The 21059-nt window shown below is 35.7% G+C and overlaps 1 protein-coding gene across 1 annotated transcript in view; it reads left to right on the top strand.

The window, feature by feature from the left end:
* LOC127850936 (dystrophin-like) overlaps positions 1-21059 on the top strand; it is a 245613-nt gene that overhangs the window by 198238 nt on the left and 26316 nt on the right. The window contains exons 49-57 of the mRNA XM_052384337.1: positions 822-978; positions 1220-1352; positions 2084-2235; positions 7574-7708; positions 8625-8755; positions 9280-9374; positions 15479-15539; positions 16580-16716; positions 19270-19462. Of these exons, the coding sequence (XP_052240297.1) occupies positions 822-978; positions 1220-1352; positions 2084-2235; positions 7574-7708; positions 8625-8755; positions 9280-9374; positions 15479-15539; positions 16580-16716; positions 19270-19462 (1194 nt within the window). The remainder of the gene's footprint in view (positions 1-821; positions 979-1219; positions 1353-2083; positions 2236-7573; positions 7709-8624; positions 8756-9279; positions 9375-15478; positions 15540-16579; positions 16717-19269; positions 19463-21059) is intronic.

Below are 21059 nucleotides of genomic sequence, written 5' to 3'. Positions count from 1 at the left end.
TTGTGGTATTCGAGTCGTGTATTATACACATGTTTTAAAAATACTGAAATACTGGTGAAAATAGCAATATAGAATATGTCTTTTATGAATTGGAATTTTTTATGCAAAGGGAAAGATTTTATCTCTGGTATTTTGACCTATAGGAGATACAAAATATGATTTTTTTAAAATATTACCATATAATTAAATGAAAAAAATGTCTGGTTTTTACAATCATCTTAAAAACAAAGGAGTCCTGGCTTTATAAACAGCTTGCAACACCATCAAAGTGTTTTCAATAGGTTCATTAGTAACATGGGGTGTAATGAATGTGCTTAAAGTATCATCCCAGACTGCACAGAGATGACATTTTTTGCTTTTATATTATTTTTCGTTTACAGAAAGTGTCTTCTTAGCAAAAATCAAGTTTAGGCAGAAAGTGTTGTCCCTGATTAGCCTGTGCAGACTGCACAGGCTAATATGTTACAGTACTTTACATATACCGGTATTCATTTAACCCCCTTTTCACAGAGTGTGGCTCATCTGTAATGTTATATTGTACCTAAATTAAACAAATGAGCCATATGGGAAAATTTAACTTGATGCAAGCACAGAAAGTGTCGTCCTAGATTAGCCAGTTCACACAGGGTAATTAGGGACAACACTTTCTGCCTGAAGTTGATTTTCGTTAAAAAGAGATTTCTTAAAACGAAAAATACCATAAAAGCTAAAAGTGTTGTCCCTGATAAGCTTTTGTGGATTGCACAAGCAAATCTGGGATGACACACATGCATAAAGCCCAGTTTTCTTAGAACAAGATTGAAATAAAGAATAAATTGCAGGGGTCGTTTGGAGACAAATGCTGAACAGTGGTTACGACTGCTGCACACCATAGAGGACCTGTTGGCATGGATACTGAGGAAGCAACATGATCTAAAGGCACAGAGACCTGTTGGGGGAGACAACTCATCCCTGAAGAAACAGCTTGATACCAACCAGGTAGCTAGGAGTTACTTCCCTTGATGTATTGTCGTCTTGTTAGAATTTGTCTATTTTCTCAGAGTAGTTCTCAAAGGGGATTACAATGGTTATGGTAAAAATGATGTTTAGTTGTTGATGAGATGAATGATAGTTAATAATTATGAGTTAAACAAAGGAAAATGAAGGAAAGCACTAACACTTATAGATGCTGCAGAGGCGAATACATCTGTCAACAGTACTGTTGTTTTGATTTCTTCAGAAACTGTGGGAGCAACTGAACCTGAAGGTCCCCCTGGTGGAGCAGACATTGTCTGCAGGGCGCCAGTATCTGCAGGAGGAGGGGGAGGACAGCAGACTCAGTGTGGACAGCGGTGACAGCTCAGCAGACACAGGTGACACTACACTAAGTCTTTTGGGGGTTACATGGATTGCTATTTTGACAGCGGTGACAGGGCAGACACAGGTGACACTGCACTAAGTCTTTTTGGGGTAATAGAGGATGACTGTTAAGTTAGAGAATGGATGAATAAATTATTTAGCCCTTTTTAATAAAGGCAATTGGATTATACTGGATTCAATAAGGATATAGGTTTGTCTATTTCTCTCCCTCCCCCTCCCCCTCTCCCTCTCTCTCTCTCTCTCTCTCTCTCTCTCTCTCTCTTCATAGACACAAACTTTGTTTCTGTTTTACTGTGAAATGACATTATTTTTGTACATCATTGATGTATTAAAAGTAAATGTAGAATAGTCATAACCTTTTTCTTTTGTGGGAGCTAGCTTTATCAATAATTACCCTCCAAATAGTTTCATAAAAATGCTGGTAGTGTACAGATTGTACAAAAGTAATATTTCTGGTCATTCTTACATCACCTTTTACCTTTTCCCACTCAGTACCTCCCAGTCTGTTTATGCTTTATGTTGTGTGCTGCTCATGAGTATCTCAGGCTTGGAAACGAAGCCTAATCTTGAATCTAGTAAGAAAGATCCTTAATTTAATTTTTATAAGGGATTACAAACACATTAAAATGCATATCTAAGCAGTAAAGGGTTAATATTTCTAGTCTTTCTTACATCACATTTACAGCAGTGTCTTGAGATTCTAGTGTTCTGTTAACTTTGCCAGGCGACACAGTCAGCTTGGAGAAGTCCCCAGAACGAGATGCTCGGCAGCTGATTGTGAAGATCCGACAGCAGATCCGTCTGCTCAACAGGAAGTGGGTGGAGCTCAATCAGGGATGCAAGCAATGGCAGGCTGTACTGGATGAGGTCTCAGAGGTAGAGTAAATTTTAGCGAAAGTTGTGGTTCATAATGCTCCCATCCAAGATGGCTATGTATATATTGGTTATTGTAAAAACCCTCTTTATTAAAAGCTTGCGTTATTAGATTGGTTGAAATGTTAATCTTTTTGTCTGCTCCTCCATTCCCTACCAATGGTTTCAATTTGTATGATTTGCATGCCTCTCCATTCCCTACCAATTGTTTCAATGTGTATGGTTTGCATGCCTCTCCATTCCCTACCAATGGTTTTAATGTGTATGGTTTGCATGCCCCTTCATTCCCTACCACTGGTTTCAATGTGATTGGTTTGCATGCCCCTTTATTCCCTACCACTTGTTGCATTGTTGGAACGTAAAAGGACTGTATCCCCTCCATCCCGTACCACTGATTTATGGTTCTCATGGCCCTTAATTTCCATTCACATGGGTAGTTGTCCTGCTATCATAATATGTTGGCTTTCACGGTTTTTGTTTCACTTCATGTCGTCTTAGTGCAAGGTAGATATCGTTAAGTCAAAAGGTGTTTATAATGATGCTTAAACCATTTATAATATGGGTATTTTTGTAGTTTATGGTAGCTTGTATATGCTTTAGAGTGTAATTATATGAATTGAATAGCATTTTTATGCTCCCCCAAAAAATTTTGGGGGGAGCATATAGTCGCCACTTCGTCTGTCCGTCTGTGTGTCCGTCCGTGCACAATTTTTGTCCGGGCTATTTCTCAGCAATTAATGATCGGAATTCAATGAAACTTTATGGGAAGCTTCACTACCAAGAGGAGATATGCATATTATCAGCCGGTTCTGGTCGGATGACTTTTCGCAGAGTTATGGCCCTTTGAAATTTTTCATTAACTGTACATATAGTGCATTTCTTGTCCGGGCTATTTCTCAGCAACTAATGACCGGAATTCAATGAAACTTTATGGAAAGCTTCACTACCAAGAGGAAATGTGCATATTATCAGCGGGTTCTGGTCGGAGGATTTTTCACAGAGTTATGGCCGTATAAAAAAATTATTGTCCCCCCAACTACTGTGCCCTCAAGTTGTTTCCTTTTATCTGAATATATAGTGCACTATTGTGAAAAAAAAACACCTTTGGGGAGCATTATCCGTCTCCGACAGTTTCTTGTTCTATATTTCATCTGGGTATGCAATGTCCAAAAAGTTGGTCTAATTTATGCATAAACGCCATCTCGCTTTCTCAACAGTTCATAAACTGATAAAATGAAAAAATTGCTGTTAAACTCTTAATTAAAAATTGTGAAGTCATCAGTAAATGGCACAAAAATTACTGCAAGTATTTAATTTTAGTCTTACTTATAGCAAATAATGATTTGCTTGTGGCGAGAAAAACAGTTAAGATACAATTGCAGTGAAATTAAATTTTTGAGCCATGCTCTGTGAAAAAAAGAGTTTAATGCATGTGCATAAAGTGTTGTCCCAGATTAGCCTGTGCAGTCCACACTGGCTAATCAGGTATGACACTTTCCCCTTTTATATACAGTCAAAACTGAGAACAGCGGTCAGTCAAGGGAAATGACCAAAGTGGCCGTTGTCCACAGGTGACCGTTGTTTTCGGATCACAATTTTTAGATGTTTGGTCAGTTGGTAGTACTCCTACGTCGTTACCCTACCCAGTCGTTTGCATACAGTGTGAAACAAAGGCTCATTGCTGAAAACTAAGCATAATAACATATTTAACTTACATTGAATAATACAGAATAATATCTTATAAATTGATTTAATTTCATATTGTTAAACTAAATCAATGACTATCAACACTAGTATAATTGTTTACTCATGCATCTCATTAATTCGTAAATAAAGCTTGCCAGGTGCCAATGACGTCAAGACCGAACAAGTCTAAAAAGCGGATTCGCTGTCATAAACAGATAGTATGTTCATTCAGTAATTCTGACAGTTCGTATAACATTCATTATTTTTAGCTCGGCTGTTTTCGGAGAAAACCTGAGGTATGGTCATAGCCTCCTCGTCGTCCGCTGTCGTGCTAAAACCTTTACATTGGCTCTAAAATAAAAGTGCTTCCACGTACAACTTTGAAACTTCAAATGTACATGCACCTTGATGAGTTCTACATGCCTACCCATTTTTGGGTCACTAGGTCAAAGGTCAAGGTCACTGTGACCTCTAATAAGCAACTTTAACTTTGCCTCTAACATCACAGTGCTTCCACTTACAACTTTGAAACTTCATATGTACATGCACCTTGATGAGTTCTACACGCCACACCCATTTTTGGGTCACTAGGTCAAAGGTCAAGGTCACTGTGACCTCTAATATAAAACTTTAACTTTGCCTCTAACATCATAGTGCTTCCACCTATAGCTTTGAAACTTCATTATGTACATGCACCTTGATGAGTTCTACACGCCACACCCATTTTTGGGTCACTAGGTCAAAGGTCAAGGTCACCTTTACCTTTAATATAAAACTTTAACTTTGCCTCTAACATCACAGTGCATCCACCTACAACTTTGAAACTTCATATGTACATGCACCATGATGACTTCTACACACCACACCCATTTTGGGTCACTAGGTCAAAGGTCAAGGTCACTGTGACCTCTAAAGAAAAAAAAAAATCTGACAAGCTTTCGCAGCCAAGTGTGGCACCCGTTATGCGGTGCTCTTGTTAAATAAAGATTGTCGCGTGTCATTGACGTCACGTCCGAACAATTATAAAAGCCGATTCGCTGTCATAAACCGACAGTATGGTATAACCGTATCGTTCTAATTCAAAGAAGCCAGAATTTTGTTGAAAATATTTATTTTGTTATAAAAGTTGCAATTCAGCGCACATTTTTCCTGAATAGACTATCACTAATTATTTTATCGCCTTCTTATAACAACACTCGCCAGCTAAGTGTTGTTTTAACACCTTATCAGCTATAAAGATTTATTGACTTTGTCACGCGCTCATGCTTTGTCGTAAAGACAATAATTACTACTTATACACATTCTTATTGTTACGTGCACCTGTTTCGTTTGTGTTCGTTATTTTCGCGACTCGAAACGACTGACGCGTGATCCTTGTTTTCAATTCAAACATTACTTTGGGTCATAGAACTATCACAGGCAATGACCGCTATCAGATGATATACCCGCAAAATAGACGGACAACTGATGTGCTGTGTTTTTAGCTCACCTGAGCACAACATGCTCATGGTGAGCTTTTGTGATCGCCTTTTGTCCGTCGTCCGTCGAGCGTCGTCAACATTTTGCCTTGTGAACACTCTAGAGGCCACATTTATTGTCTGATCTTCATGAAATTTGGTCAGAACATTTGTCCCATTGATACCTCAAATGATTTCGAAACTGTGTCATGCTGTGTCAAAAACTAGGTCACTAGGTCAAAAAGAAAAGAACCTTGTAAACACTGTTGAAGTCACATTTGATGATCAATCTTCATGTAACTTTGTAAAAATGTTTGTCTAAATGATATGTTGGTTGAGTTCAAAAATGGTTCTGGTCCGTTGACAAACATGGCAGTCAGGGGGCGGGGCAGTGTTCCTTAAATGGCTATAGAGAAACCTTGTGAATACTCTAGAAGTCACAATTTTTGCCCAATCATCATGAAACATGGTCAAAACATTGGTTTCATTGATATATCGGACAAGTTCCAAAATGGTCAAGATTGGTGAAAAAACATGACCGCCAGGGGGCGGGGCAGCTTTCCTTATATGGCTATAGTAAAACCTTGTTAACACTCTAGAGGTCACATTTATTGTCCAATCTTCATGAAATTTGGTCAGAAGATTGGTCTGTATTATATCTTGGATGAGTTCAAAAATGGTTACGTTTGCTTGAAAAACATGGCTGCCAAGGGGCGGGGCATTTTTCCTTAAATGGCTATAGTAAAACCTTGTGAACACTCTAGAAGCCACATTTATTGTCCAATCTTCATGAAATTTGATCAGAAGATTCTTCTCAATGATATCTTAGATGAGTTCGAAAATGGTTACGTTTGCTTGAAAAAAATGGCTGCCAAGGGGCGGGGCATTTTTCCTTATATGGTCATATATTGCTATAGTTAAATCTTGTTAACACTCTAGAGGCCACATTTATTGTCCGATCTTCATGAAACTTGGTCAGAAGATTCATCCCAATAATATCTCGGACAAGTAAAAAAAATGATGCCGGTTGGTTGAAAAACATGGCCGCCAGGGGGCGGGGCATTTTACCTTATATGGCTATAGTAAAACCTTGTTAACTCTCTAGAGGCCACATTTATTTTCCGATCTTCATGAAACTTGGTCAAAAGATTTGTCCTAATGAATTCTTGTATGAGTTCGAAAATGGTTTTGGTTACTTAAAAAACATGGCCACCAAGGGGCGGGGCATTTTTTTCTATATCATGCTTTTGTAAAACCTTGTTAACACTCTAGAGGCCACATTTATTGTCCGATCATCATGAAACTTGGTCAGATGATTTGTCCCAATCATATCTTGGATGACTTCGAAAATGGTTCCAGTTGGTGGAAAAACATGGCCGCCAAGGGGGCGTGGCATTTTTCCTTATATAGCTATAGTTAAACCTAATTGTTAACACTCTAGAAGTCGTATTTATTGTAGGATCATCATGAAACTTTGTCAGAAGATTTGTCCCAATGATATTTTGGACAAGTTCAAAAATGGTTCCAGTTGCTTGAAAAACATGGCCACCAGTGGACGGGGCATTTTTTCTTATATGGACTTATGAATCTTCATGAAACTTTGTCAGTATATTTGTTTAAATGATATCTTGGATGTGTATGAAAATGGTTCTGGTCTGTTGAAAAACGTGCCAGGGTGTCCACTAGTCATGAAAATTGGTAAGAACATTTTGTTCTAATGACATCTTGGGCTGCACAGAACAGGTCAGTTCCTTTGAATCTCAGGTGAGCGACTTTGGGCCTTTCAGGCCCTCTTGTTTATTGTCGCGACTTGAAAACGACTGTCTCGTGACCGTTGTTTTCAGTTCAAACATGAATTTCGGAGTGGAATATAGTGGCCGTTATGGACAGGTGACGGTTATTCTCAAGTGTAATATAGAGTGATTTTCATCGGGGGGAATCCAGACTGATCGTTGTCTACAGGTGACCGTTATTCTCAGGTGGCCGTTATGTCAGTTTTGACTGTATTTCATTTCAAGAAAGTCTTTTCTTAGCAAATAATAAGTTTAGGCTGAAAGTGTTGTCCCTGATCAACCAGTGTGGAATGCACAGGCTAATCTGGTATGACACTTTATGCACATGCATGACACCCCCTTTTCACAGAGCACGGCCCATATTTATTATCTCTACCATTAATTATAACACAAATTCTCCTGCAGAAAATGACATACTTCCAAGATGCTATGGATGATCTCAAGGAGAGCCTTACAAAAGCTGAGAACGAGAAGAACACATGGAAACCTGTAGCAGATATCCTTATAGAGAACCTGCAGTATGAGATAGAGAAAACTAAGGTAAGAAACTGGTTTAGTTTTTTAATGCCCCCTTGAAATGAGAGGCATTAATCTTCACTTAACAACGTCTCTCCTTAAGTACATATGTACATACAAATGTGTGCTTTTGTCCTAAAGCTGGTATTTTGAGCTCCTTTGTTGAACTACTGAATGGATGTCACTCAAAATTTTAAAGTTGAATGACCTTATGAAAAGATTGTAGATTACAACGATTTCAGCAGAATAATGTCCCATTTTCTGTTTTTTATGAGAATATATATATTGGACTGAAGCTTGTTTTTTCAACCACTCTTTCATGACTTGATCTTGCTAAAATGTTAACAATTTAGCGGCCTTAATGGAAATGATTTTAAAGAAATACATTTTGGCTGCAACATTTTGTGGCAGAATTGTAGCCCTTTGTTAGTTTTTATGCCCCCGGATCGATACATCGGGGTATATCGTTTTTGGCCTGTCTTTCTTTGTCTGTCATTGCGTCATTCTGTCATTCTTTCACCAAAACTTTAACCTTACAGTAAAGTTTCGCAATAACTTTTGAAATATTGAACATAACTTGATATTTGGCATGCATGTGTATCGCATGGAGCCGCACATTTTGAGTGGTTAAAGGTCATGGTTATCCTTCAAGGTCAAAGGTAAAAATCAACAACGGCGCATTAGGGGGCATTGTGTTTCTGACAAACACATCCATTGTTCCATTATAGAATATATAGTCCCAGCATAAAATCTGTACAGACAGCGAGTTACACCCAGGCTGTTCTGGTTTTATGCTGTTTGCACTTTGATTCTGAGTTGGAAAGGGTTTAACTTCCTGCCCAAATCATGAAGCTTTCATAGATATTGATTAAATATGTTCTTTGTAGTGCATTATTGCCAACCTTATGGTCTTAAATTAAAAAGTCATGGTTCATTGCAGACATATCAACAGGCAGTGGCCCCCATACAGGGTCAGGTGGACAATGTGAATGACCATGTGAATGACTTTGAATCTGCCAATGTTATACTCACCCATGTCATAGTGCACAAACTAGAAGACTACAAAACAAGGTATGACTGCTTATTAATATAGAATCATCATTGCTCGAGGGACATTAATTTTTGTTGACTTTTTGGGTTGACAAATTAGACAGAAAAACAAAGGGAAATGACCGATACAAGTTCCTCAGAAAACCACTATTGTACATGTCAATAACAAATTTTATTGAAGAGCAAAACATTTCATGCCAAGGAGTATAAACAATTTTTATAGTTTTCAGTTAATGTTTCTTTACAAATGCATCACAATCTTGAACAAAGCATTATGGATGTTTCAAATTTATGATTTAATGTTAATGTTAGTTTTAAATATAAATAAATCTTATTTTTGAATTATAGGGTTAAATTACGATTTTTATTCTGAATTTTTACTGTAATTTAGAAATTAATATAAAGGGTAACATGATGGTACTAGGCTGATGACAGAGACAGTGACATAGCATTTATAGTCTTGATATTTATATAATTAACTGACATATATTGAAATATCAGCCATTAACATTAAGATGAACATATTCTTTGTTGTGTTTTCACAGATGGAAAGAAATCCAGTTGTCTGCAGAAGACAGATTAAAGAATTTACACGATGCCTTGAGAACTTTCGGACCTAACTCCCAGCATTTCCTCTCTGGTTTGTGTTCAGTAGATATGATTATCTGGTTTTATTAACCATGACAAATTTCATCAATTTAATCATTTTATTTGGTATTTAAACATGATGATGAGATTGTCATTTAATAATTTGAAACTGATCATTCAAATAGTAACATGATATGACAAAATATCATGAAAAGGACCTTTTCAGCATGTAGAATAAATGGCACATATATATTGGCCATTATAATATATTATTGTAGCTATAATTTATAGGCTAAGCTTCTTAAAACTTATTTGACCTTTTTTAATTATCAAACAATACACATTATAGATGAAAGGAAATATTAGGGTAATAAGCAATAATTATTTGATAGATGTTTACTAGTATTGACTCCCATGTATTTAATGTGTTGCAATGCTTTCAAAACTTTGTTTCATTAACCATTTGAGCATTGCGCTTAATAAATGTGCGTAAAGTGTTGTCTCAGACAAACCTACGCAGTTCACACAGGTTGATGAGGGATGACACTTACAGCCTGAAACTGGATTTCATTAAAAAGTGACATTAAAAGTGAAAAGTGTCGTCCCTGATTAGTCTTAATACTGTACAGGCTAATCTAGAACAACACTTTAAGCACATGCATTTAATAAGCACAGTTGGACCCAGAGTTAGGCTTGTCTATATTGTTGTTCACTTTTGAATAGAGGGATATTCACACACACAAACTTAACCCTTTGCATGCTGGGAAATTTGTCGTCTGCTAAAATGTCGTCTGCTGAATTTCTAAAATTAGCATTTTCTTCGATTTTTTTCAAAAAATACTATCAGAATAGCAAACAGTTTGGATCCTGATGAGACGCCACGTTTTGTGGCGTCTCATCTGGATCAAAACTGTTTGCAAAGACCTTCAAAATTCGGTTCCCGCACTGAAAGGGTTCAACATTTGCCATAACTTTTGCAATATTGAAGATAGCAAATTCATATTTGACATGCATGAGTTTCTCATGGAGTTTCACATTTTCAGTGGTGAAAGGTCAAGGTCATCCTTCAAGGTCAAAGGTCAAATATATGGGGGGACATAGTGTTTCATAAACACATCTTGTTTCAAATGGCATTTGTTTTAATTATAATTGTAATTTATTGGCCTTGTTTAAGTCCAAACCAAACTGTGTAATACCATAAGGTTGTTGACAACAATGTTGCTTTAAACACCATTTGGACAGCAGAAGGATAAGAGGTTCTCGTAATCATGGTATCTCAACAGTTATAGGTGAAGATCACATCTTTACTCATAGCATTGTTTACATACAGATAATATTCATGATTAAACACAACACACTATGTGTTGAAGTACTCACAGTGTTTAATTAACTGCAACCTTTTGACAACCACTGTGTGCATTGTGATAAATGTGGACATCTTGTGTTCATTTTTGTGCAAAAAATGGAGTCATATTCCAAACTTATGAAGTGGTGTAAAATAAGATGTACCTTTTTATAAATTAAATAGATGGTCAAGTGGGCAATGGATCTAACAAATTTATTTCAAAATCATGAATCAATTGAGACAAGAAAAGTGTGGCTAACTATGAAAGGTTAGCTCATATTTAGAATAAATTGAAATTAAGATGTCTTGGTATTTATATTAAAAATTTCAGGTGAAACTTTCCAGCAGATTATTTGAGTTTTACATGCATATGTGTATAATTAATAAAAATTTATTTAAAAAAACATGTAAACGAATTTCATGTTCATGGGGTCTAATTGGCCCACCCATAATAGTTACTTGTTTTCCTTATATAAATATACTGATTATTTTTCTCTATTGTCGTAAGTCCCAGAGGTTTGATATCTGGCATGTAACAGTCTTTTGGTATTAATAACATCCTTTTTGGATACGCTTATTTGTCCAAAGACAGAATGCATATTAATTGCCCTTAAAATATATAAATTTACTGAAATGATTTCGGGCTAGCTGTTTTTGGTTAGAACTTGTACATTGCAATACACATCATCTTTGTTTTTGCAAGTCTTCAGTTTAGGTCCTTGTAAGATGTCTTAGGTAATTAAGTGACCGATGGCCTTTTGTTTTTCATATGTGTCATTTACTACTGGTATCGTTTGCAGTCGGTATATATCCCTTCTCGAAAAAGTGCACTAAATGCGCATTTAATGCGCATTAAATGCACATTAAATGCGCATTTAATGCGCATGTTATTGGCACCGTATTTTTTGCTTAACAAGTGCATTTTAATCTGTAAAAAAACAACACTTTTTACTAGTGTGTTTATACATTTAAGTGTATTTTTTTTCCATGAAAAATACACTTAAGTGCGTTTATTATGATAATAAGTGCGCTTAAGTTTATTTTTAAGTGCATTTATACACTTGAGTGTATTTTAAGACATACAAATAATACACTTCATGGTCAAAGTAAATTTTTTAAAGCGCATTAATACACTTGAGTGCATTTCCAGTCATTCAAATAATACACATTACAGAATTAAAAGCAAATTATTTAAGCGCATTAATACACTTGAGTGCATTTCCAGTCATACAAATAATACACTTATCAGTAACTAAAGTAATCTTTCAAGTGCATCAATACACTTGAGTGTATTTTAACTCATACAAATAATACACTTCATGGAGTATTCAAAGTGAATTTTTTAAGCGCATTAATACACTTGAGTGCATTTCCACTGATACAAATAATACACCTTACAAAATTGAAAGTGAATTTTTTTAAGCGCATTAATACACTTGAGTGCATTCCCGGTCATACAAATAATACACCTTACAATATTAAAAGTGAATTTTTAAGCGCATTAATACACTTGAGTGCATTTTCAGTCATACAAATGATACACTTTTTGAAGTGTTGGAAGTGAATTTTTTAAGCGCATTATACGCTCAAGTGTACTTTTCATCACTTCAAATTAATATGCTTAAAAATTAACCAAATTTTAAAAAAATCCCAGCATTTTGAAGTCAGCATTCATTCTTTAAATGAAAGGTTAGTGTAAACACATACATAAAAAACAAAAAGTACAATTCAATAGATAAATACACACTTTTATTAGAATGTTAAACCTTAAAAAACAAAAACAAATGTAATATATATACATAAAAGAGAGGATTCAAACGGGCTATTGCCTATCTGGAATTAACAATTGAAAATATCAAGCTCATACCAGTTTTTTTTCTCCTCTCTGATTACCGGTAACTGATTAACAGCCAAATACAGATGGTTTCCACTTCAAAAACATTAATGTTTTCCCCTCCTTAAGCTGAAATGTTTTTCCTATCATTTACTATATTTTTATATATTACATTAATTCCAAATCCCTTTTTGATATGGACAAAAGCAGCACATTTAATTCAATCATATTCTGGATCCTAATATATGATAAATGAACAGTATTCATGAAATTTATATAAATCTATACCTTATTTTTAAGATCTTCCTTTTTTTGTTCATTATTGCGCTAAAACATGCCCTTCTGAGAGCCAGTACGTACAGGTTGTTTTGAATTTCCAAAGAAAATCACTGCATACATGCTGACAATATTTAGCAGCTTAGCCCCTGTCACTTTATTTGTTGTTATACACTGTTCCTTACAAAGAATGCATTCATAAACAACCCTTAATAGAGCACTTCACCAGCTGATCAGGTCTGAATACTACTGTCATGGTCTGTCATGGTCTGTGAGGCGCTTCTCGTGCATGATCTCATTTGAGATCAGGTCCTGAAAGATATTTTATAATGGAAGTGTTAAATATTGCTGTTATGGTAATCTTGTTCAACAGTTGCTATAAATATCATAAATTTAAATCAAAACAAGTTTGTTGGCTTGTTGTTTTTGTTTGTTTATTTTTGCAATTTTAATCTCGTGATCACATGTGACTTTACGCTTTTCATAAATAATTTAAAGAAATTACGTTTGATAGAAAATACTGTTAATAAATGTACTAATATATGTGGTCTCCTTTGGCTGTGTGGACTGGTCGGAAGTGTGACGTCTTTGAATTGCAATAACCTTTATTATATAGTTTTACCTCTCAACAAATCCATCTTTTCTTGGTCAAGGAGCTACAGGGCACGGTTTCCCACTCCTGTTCCCCTCAAGTTGGCCTGCTCGTGCAGGGTAAAACCTGGTATACATGTCCATACATCAGGTAGTCCCCTTTTTGCTCCCTTTTTTGGCAGGCGATGATGCACATTCTGTCCAATGGATCTTCCGATCAATGTAAATTTCACCTTGGGGTTTAACCTTCAAATATAAAATATTAAAGTTCTGATTAAATATGGGGGAAAGAAATCTGTTCATTAATGACAAGAAATAGGTATAAATAAATTTTAAGATGACAATAACCATAAAATACAGCCATAATAATTCAAATGGTGTTTTTTTCCTTAAAATTGCATTACATTTACTCATCCAGTTACATTTCCCAGTGACAATACATAAATATGATAATGATCATAATTAATTTAATTAAAAAGAGATGCAGAAATGAAAATACAAACCTGTTACAGCTGTTCCTCAGCATTCCAAAAAAACAAAAACGGCAGTTGTTGATCACTTTAACCACCCACTATGAATCTTCTTTGCAACAAACTTATTGTTGATTTACACATTGTAGTAAATACACATTGTTTTCATCACACAATAGTTCATGTGCTGAAAGAATTTCAAGACATTTGACACTAGAATTAATGTTGCTGAATTATACCTAAAAATTTAGCTCAATTTAAGTTGCTGAAACCAAATTGTTTACAAAAATAACTTCCTGTCCTCAAAATAACTTGCTGTGCTCCAGCCAATCAAAAGTGGTTTGTTTTCAAATAGATGGTCCCAGATCCAATCAAAATTCTATAAACACCCCTTTGTTTTGGCTAGATGGAGCACTGATAGGGATTAGTGTTTATGATGCTAATTGATCTCTTATCTGATCCTGATCTTATCTGATATTTATTGAATAATACACAGCACACTTAGCATATTATATTTAATTGTGAATATTTCAATATAACATACTGAATGGTGTTAGGAAATAAATATAATATTATAAATAGTATTTAAATTGTCTTTTAAAATGTATGTTAATAGTCAATGTGGTAGACATTAATTGAATTGGGGTTAAATATCAGTGTAAGAAAGTTCAAATACTTGTTTTTTATGTTGTAGAAATATAATTGATTCTGGCAAGCCCACATAATTTTTTTGACACTTTCAATTTTTTTTAATTATTTACCCACAGCCTGATTTAGTTGTACTTTTCCCTTTAAAAGCTGCTCTACTGATTCACATATTTTATGAGCAGACAAATTGCAATAATAAGACCATAAACATTATGTGAAGATAAAAAAGAATTCAGTACAATCCTCCTATTAAACACTATATCTCTGTCCTTTAACTTCAGTTATTTGCTATAGTGTTGCTCTTTTTTATGAAGATGCTCTAAAACTACACTTGTACAGAAAGAATATTTTTTTTGCAAATCAGAAGATACACTAATATGCACAAAAAATGCACTTCATTAAAAAAAATGCACTTATTGCATAAAAAGATGCTATTAACAAAAATCAAGATCAATTTACAAAATAATGTACACAAACTCTACACACAACCATTTTCACATGTTTACCAATCTAAGTATTTATGAGACCCGCTGTGAGATAACAGGGCTTAATGCACATGCGTTAAGTCTCATCCTAGAATAGACTGTGAAGTCCGCACAGGCTAATCCAGGACAAACCTTTCTGCTTTAACTCTTTCAGTGCTGGAACCGAATTTTGAAGGCCTTTGCAAACAGTTTTGATCCAGATGAGACGCCACAAAACGTGGCGTCTCATCAGGATCCAAACTGTTTGCTATTCTGATAGTATTCTTTGAAATAAAATGAAGAAAATGCTAATTTTTGAAATTCAGCAGACGACATTTTAGCAGACGACAAATTTCCCAGCATGCAAAGGGTTAACATGTATTAAGTGAGAATCTAGATACGGAGGAAAATGTCACCCTCATTAGCCTGTAAAGCATGCACAGGTTACTCTGGGTGGACACTTCACACACACATGCATTAAACCCTTTTTTCACATATTGAGGCTCATATATATGTTGTGTTTTGCAGCCTCGGTAGAACTTCCCTGGGAGAGGTCGGTCGCTGGAAATAAAGTGCCTTACTATGTCAAGTATGCATCTTCAACAATATTAAATTACTAGTATTAATAATAGAGTTTAAATAATTACTTCTCTGTTAAGTATTAATACTATTTGTTGTTGACATTTTTAAGTACAATATTATTGAAGGCATGCACAAGTTTAGATGTTATTCAATGATGGGAAGTAGAGTAATTAGAAAACTGTAAAAATAGCTGATGATTTATACATTACAAAACATGATGGTGGTCATGAGTGTGATGGCTGCAACACAGCTCAAGCACTTGTACATGCATGTATTTGAATTGAATTGCCACTGTACATCAATCTTAATATCAAGATGTTATCAGCCACTCCAGTATATTCATTTAAAGCATTAAAATATTGATTCCTCGAATTCTAGACTTGATAAGACTTGTGTTACTATGTTCACACTCCCACATAGATTTTGTCACACACACAGTGTAAATTTATTTTATGGTGTCACAAGGTATATATAGTGAAATATCAGTGATTTAAAACTGGTCATTAATACACCGTTTCAAACATTAAAAAGTAACATAAACAATTGTTCATAATTTTCATTATTTTACTTGGAAATCATGTCATTAATTTGACTAAATGAATCCTAACAAATTCTCAGGTCTACCCCTTTTCAAATGATACTTCTTTTAACAGTGGAAAGTATGTAAACTCACCTGTTATAATAGAAAATAAATAATTGTAATTGTGGCAAGGCCTTCTGTGAAAATATTAATATCTTTGATAGCTCCTGAATTATTACCAATGAATATCGTGTACATAAATAATGCTTATATAAAGAGACTCATTCTTAGAAAACTGTTCATAATTAATGTACATGTACTGTTCAGTCCACACAGGCTAAGGGACGACACTTTCCACTTTTATTGAATTTTGCATCTAAATGGGGTCTCTTCTAAATAAAAAATCAGTTAAGACAGAAAGTGTTGTCCCTGATTCCGCATAGACTAATCTGGGACAACACTTTACACACATGCATTAAGCCAGTTTTCCCACAACAAGGGTTATTTAATTGCACATTATGTTCCAGTCACACCAAGAAGACGACCCACTGGGACCATCCCGAGATGACCCATCTCATGGACGCACTCAACGATCTCAACAACGCTCGCTTTGCTGCATACAGGACCGCGATGAAACTGAGGCTTGTCCAGAAAAAGCTCTGTTGTAAGTACTTGTATTGTGGATAAATTCATGCTTTTGTAATAATTGTTGTGTGGATCTCCTGTACTGCAGATGTACAAACAACAATAACTTCATTTATGTACCAATAAAGTGTGTTTTTTTTGGTACTTAGGCCTGAATCTTTCTTGAGTCAATTTCTAAGTCAATGTCTAAACACTTTGGCGAAAGGTCATTTGGGGAACCACAACATGATATGGTATGTGATTTTGAAAATAATTTGAACTATTATGCTATGTTTTATAACCCCTATTGAGTGGGGTGTTCCAAAATGAAGCTTTTTTGGCTTCAAAATATGTGTTTAAGACTTTTTTTATGCCCCCCTTCAAAGAAGAGGGGGTATCCCGGTGTGACCCAAATTCGACGATATAACAGTTACAAAAAGCAATATTAAGCAAAAAAACTTATATAGCAAAAAATAATAATTGTTAACTCAGCTGTAATTCTTTGAAATGATTTGAAGACAATAATCATCCATTTAAATTTAAACCGATAAAAATAGAACATCGTTGAATTTAGGTGTCGTCGAATTTGGGTTACGGTAGGATATATTATTTTGCTCATGTCGGTCCGTCCACCAGATGGTTTCCGGATGATAACTCAAGAACGCTTACGCCTAGGATCATGAAATTTCATAGGGACATTAATCATGACTAGCAGATGACCCCTATTGATTTTCAGGTCACTAGGTCAAAGGTCAAGGTCACGGTGACTCAAACCAATAAGAATGTTTCCAGATGATAACTCAAGATCGCTTACGCCTAGGATCATGAAACTTCATAGGTACATTGATCATGACTCCCAGATGACCCTTATTGATTTTCAGGTCACTAGGTCAAAGGTCAAGGTCAGGGTGACTCAAACCAGTAAAATGGTTTCCGGATGATAACTCGAGAAAGCTTACGCCTAGGATCATGAAACTTCATAGGTACTTTGATCATAACTCGCAGATGACCCCTATTGATTTTCAGGTCACTAGGTCAAAGGTCAAGGTCACAGTGACTCTAAATAGTAAAATGGTTTCCGGATGATAACTCAAGAATGCTTATGCCTAGGATCATGAAAATTCATAGGTTCACTGATCATGACTGGCAGATGACCCCTATTAATTTTCAGGTCACTAGATCAAAGGTCATGGTCACAGTGACTCAAAACAGTAAAATGGTTTCCTGATGATAACTCAAGAATAATTAGGCCTAGGATAATGAAACTTCATAGGTACATAGATCATGACTGGCAGATGACCCCTATTGATTTTCAGGTCACTAGGTCAAAGGTCAAGGTCATAGTGACAGAAAACGGATTCACACAATGGCTGCCACTACAACTGACAGCCCATATGGGGGGCATGCATGTTTTACAAACAGCCCTTGTTAACAATAGCAACAATGCTTTTATGGACATAATAGCTTTGTGTTTAATTATCTGTCAAATAAAGGCAGAAACTTTCAAATGAGTTTAAAATAAAGTATTCAAAGCTATTTCTGCTGTGTTAGTTTTTCTTTCAGTTTTTGTCTGGTTTTCAGCATTGTAGCATTCATTTCTTGGTGTACACCAAGATCAGTTTTCAAGCAAATAATCCAAATATTTGCAGAGTAATGGTCCTTGATTTATTTAAAGATGCCTATTTGAAGCAAGTTCTTTACACTATTCACATTATCCACAAAAACTTGATGTTTTCAAGATTGATAATGATCACGAATTACAACAGTTTACTGTAACATGCAGTAATTCCACTTAAAAATATATATTCAAGCCTTGCTTTTCAAAAACCAGGCTTAAACTGAGCTGAACCCTTTCCCATTCAAAAGCAAAGTGAAAATGGCCATGTGCTTAAAGCATAAAACCAGAATCTGGTTTTATGCTGTTTGCTACTCATCAGTATCTAAGGGTTGGAATTGAAGCCTTTTAAACTTGAATATTTTAAGAAAGGACTTAAATTGAATTTGATCTTCTAAAGGATTTGAAAGCATCAAAGTGCTTTTATGAGTGGTATAGGGTTAACTCTTTCAGTGCTGGAACCGAATTTTGAAGGTCTTTACAAACAGTTTGGATCCAGATGAGATGCCACAGAACATGGCGTCTCATCAGGATCCAAACTGTTTGCTATTCTTAAATTAAGAAAATGCTAATTTTAGAAATTCAGCAGACGACATTTTAGCAGTCAACATATTTCCCAGCATGCAAATGGTTAATGCACATGTGTAAAGTGTTGTCCTATATGAGCCTGAGCATTGCACACTAGATTTAAACTAGATTTAGCTTGAACTAGCTTTTTGGAAGGAAAAGACTTTCTGTTAACTTGAAATACCCTAAAAGCAGATATTGTTGTCCCTGATTAGCCTGTTTCGACTACTCAGGCTAGTCTGGGACAACACTACGCATATGCTTTAAGCCCCATTTTCTCACAGCATTTGCTTAAAGATATATTTTTAACAGCAATTGTTGTATTTCCTGTTTCCTAGTGGATCTGGCTTGATATGACTGTTTAAAAATTAAAAACATTGAACATTAATTAGTTTGATTTTTGTTTCCTAGTGGATCTGGTGGACATGAAAGTTGCTACAGAAAAGTTTGATGAGCAGGGCATACGGGGTCATAATGACAAGCTGATGGACGTTGTGGAGATCATCAACTGTCTGTCGGCCATGTACGAGTCGTCTGGCCGCAACAACGATGTGCCTCTCTGTGTGGATCTTGTGCTCAACTGGATGCTAAACGTCTATGACATGTGAGTACAGTACAGCCACCGCGGAACAAACATAATTCTCGGTCACGCCACGGCCAGAACGTTAGTACTCGGCGGCCAGCGGCCGCAGCGTGTGTTCACGCTGCATCCATCTGCGCAACGACCCCAAGTCTGTATTAACCTCGCTTACTTACACAGCATAAATCCGCCACATACAGACGCGGCGGATCAAGTGCAAAGATATACACCTACATGTACATTTGTGTAGCGTCGAAACCTAGATTTACGCTACTTTCATAGTTATTATTTTCAGGTTTTAAGCAGATATGATTTTTATATGATGCTTTATAGAATTTTTATATAATATCACGTCCTCAAATATATTCGACACATAATGCGCCTTAACAAATTATCAATGAATAAATTACGCACAACTGTAAATGTTTCGTTCGATTCTCAAATGAGCATTATTCAATTTGTAATCCGAAACAAGCTTCCGAATTTTAATGCTCATGCGACATTAACAATTTAATTCTAGCATCAAATAAACAGTGCTTTATCCTTTGTCTCAATGAAAAGCGCGCAAAAATTATGCAGACATGTAGAACGTCCCATGGAAAGTGTGGGTGTATTTTGTGTTGTATAAAAACATGAACATCACGTCAGGCAATTTACGTGTGTTCAATGGAAAAAAAACCCCGCCCCAATTGGATGTTATTTAATCACATCTTTAAATAAAAACAAATGCCAAAATTTATTTGACACTTTAGAAAAATGGTTGATGTCTATATTTCTTGAAATTCATAAGACCTTTTGAATGTCATAAACATTTACCACGATTTGCTTTAAAACTGGAATATACAGGATTATTGGGTTATGAGAAGCATTGGGAAAAATAGTAAGTATGCAGTAATAGATACATTAAATATTAGTATTGTTCTTTTAAAATTTATTGACTTACTAATCATTTTAAAAAGATTTCTATTTTATGATGCGCATCGACTTGGTGTCATATCACAGATTGCGGCTTGCCTCGGCAGACAGATGCGAAGCATCGCGGCGAAATGCGACATGCTGCCGCATACTGACTCAGCTTCAACGGCCGACTCGGCATGTTGCGCCTTGTCTCCGCGAATCTTGAAATATGTTTGTTCCGTGTTGGCTGTACTGTACCATAGTTTCATTGGTTTTCCTTGTTCATTGGGATTTGTAATCTGCCAAAGGTAGAGGGATATAGAATTGGCGTTGTCCTTCTGTCTGCCTGTCACAAAATTTTGAAATTGGGGGAGATATCAACTCAACGAAGTTGCTTGTTATGTTTTGATTTTTCAGTGTTTCAACTGGATGCTGAATATTAAACACATGTAATTGCCATATTTCTATGTCCCCCACCACTATAGTGGGGGACATATTGTTTTTGCCCTGTCTGTTGGTTTGTGTGTTTGTTTGTTTTTTTGCCCCAACTTTAACATTTGCAATAACTTTTGCAATATTGAAGATAGCAACTTGATATTTGACATGCATGTGTAACTCATGGAGCTGCACATTTTGAGTGGTGAAAGGTCAAGGTCATCTTTCAAGGTCAAAGGTCAAATATATAGTTTCAAAGCGGCGCAAAAGGAGACATAGTGTTTCTGAC

The sequence above is a fragment of the Dreissena polymorpha genome, chromosome 11 (assembly GCF_020536995.1).
Source record: "Dreissena polymorpha isolate Duluth1 chromosome 11, UMN_Dpol_1.0, whole genome shotgun sequence".
In the NCBI taxonomy this organism is placed as follows: domain Eukaryota; kingdom Metazoa; phylum Mollusca; class Bivalvia; order Myida; family Dreissenidae; genus Dreissena; species Dreissena polymorpha.
This window is presented reverse-complemented; position numbering and strand designations above follow the sequence as displayed.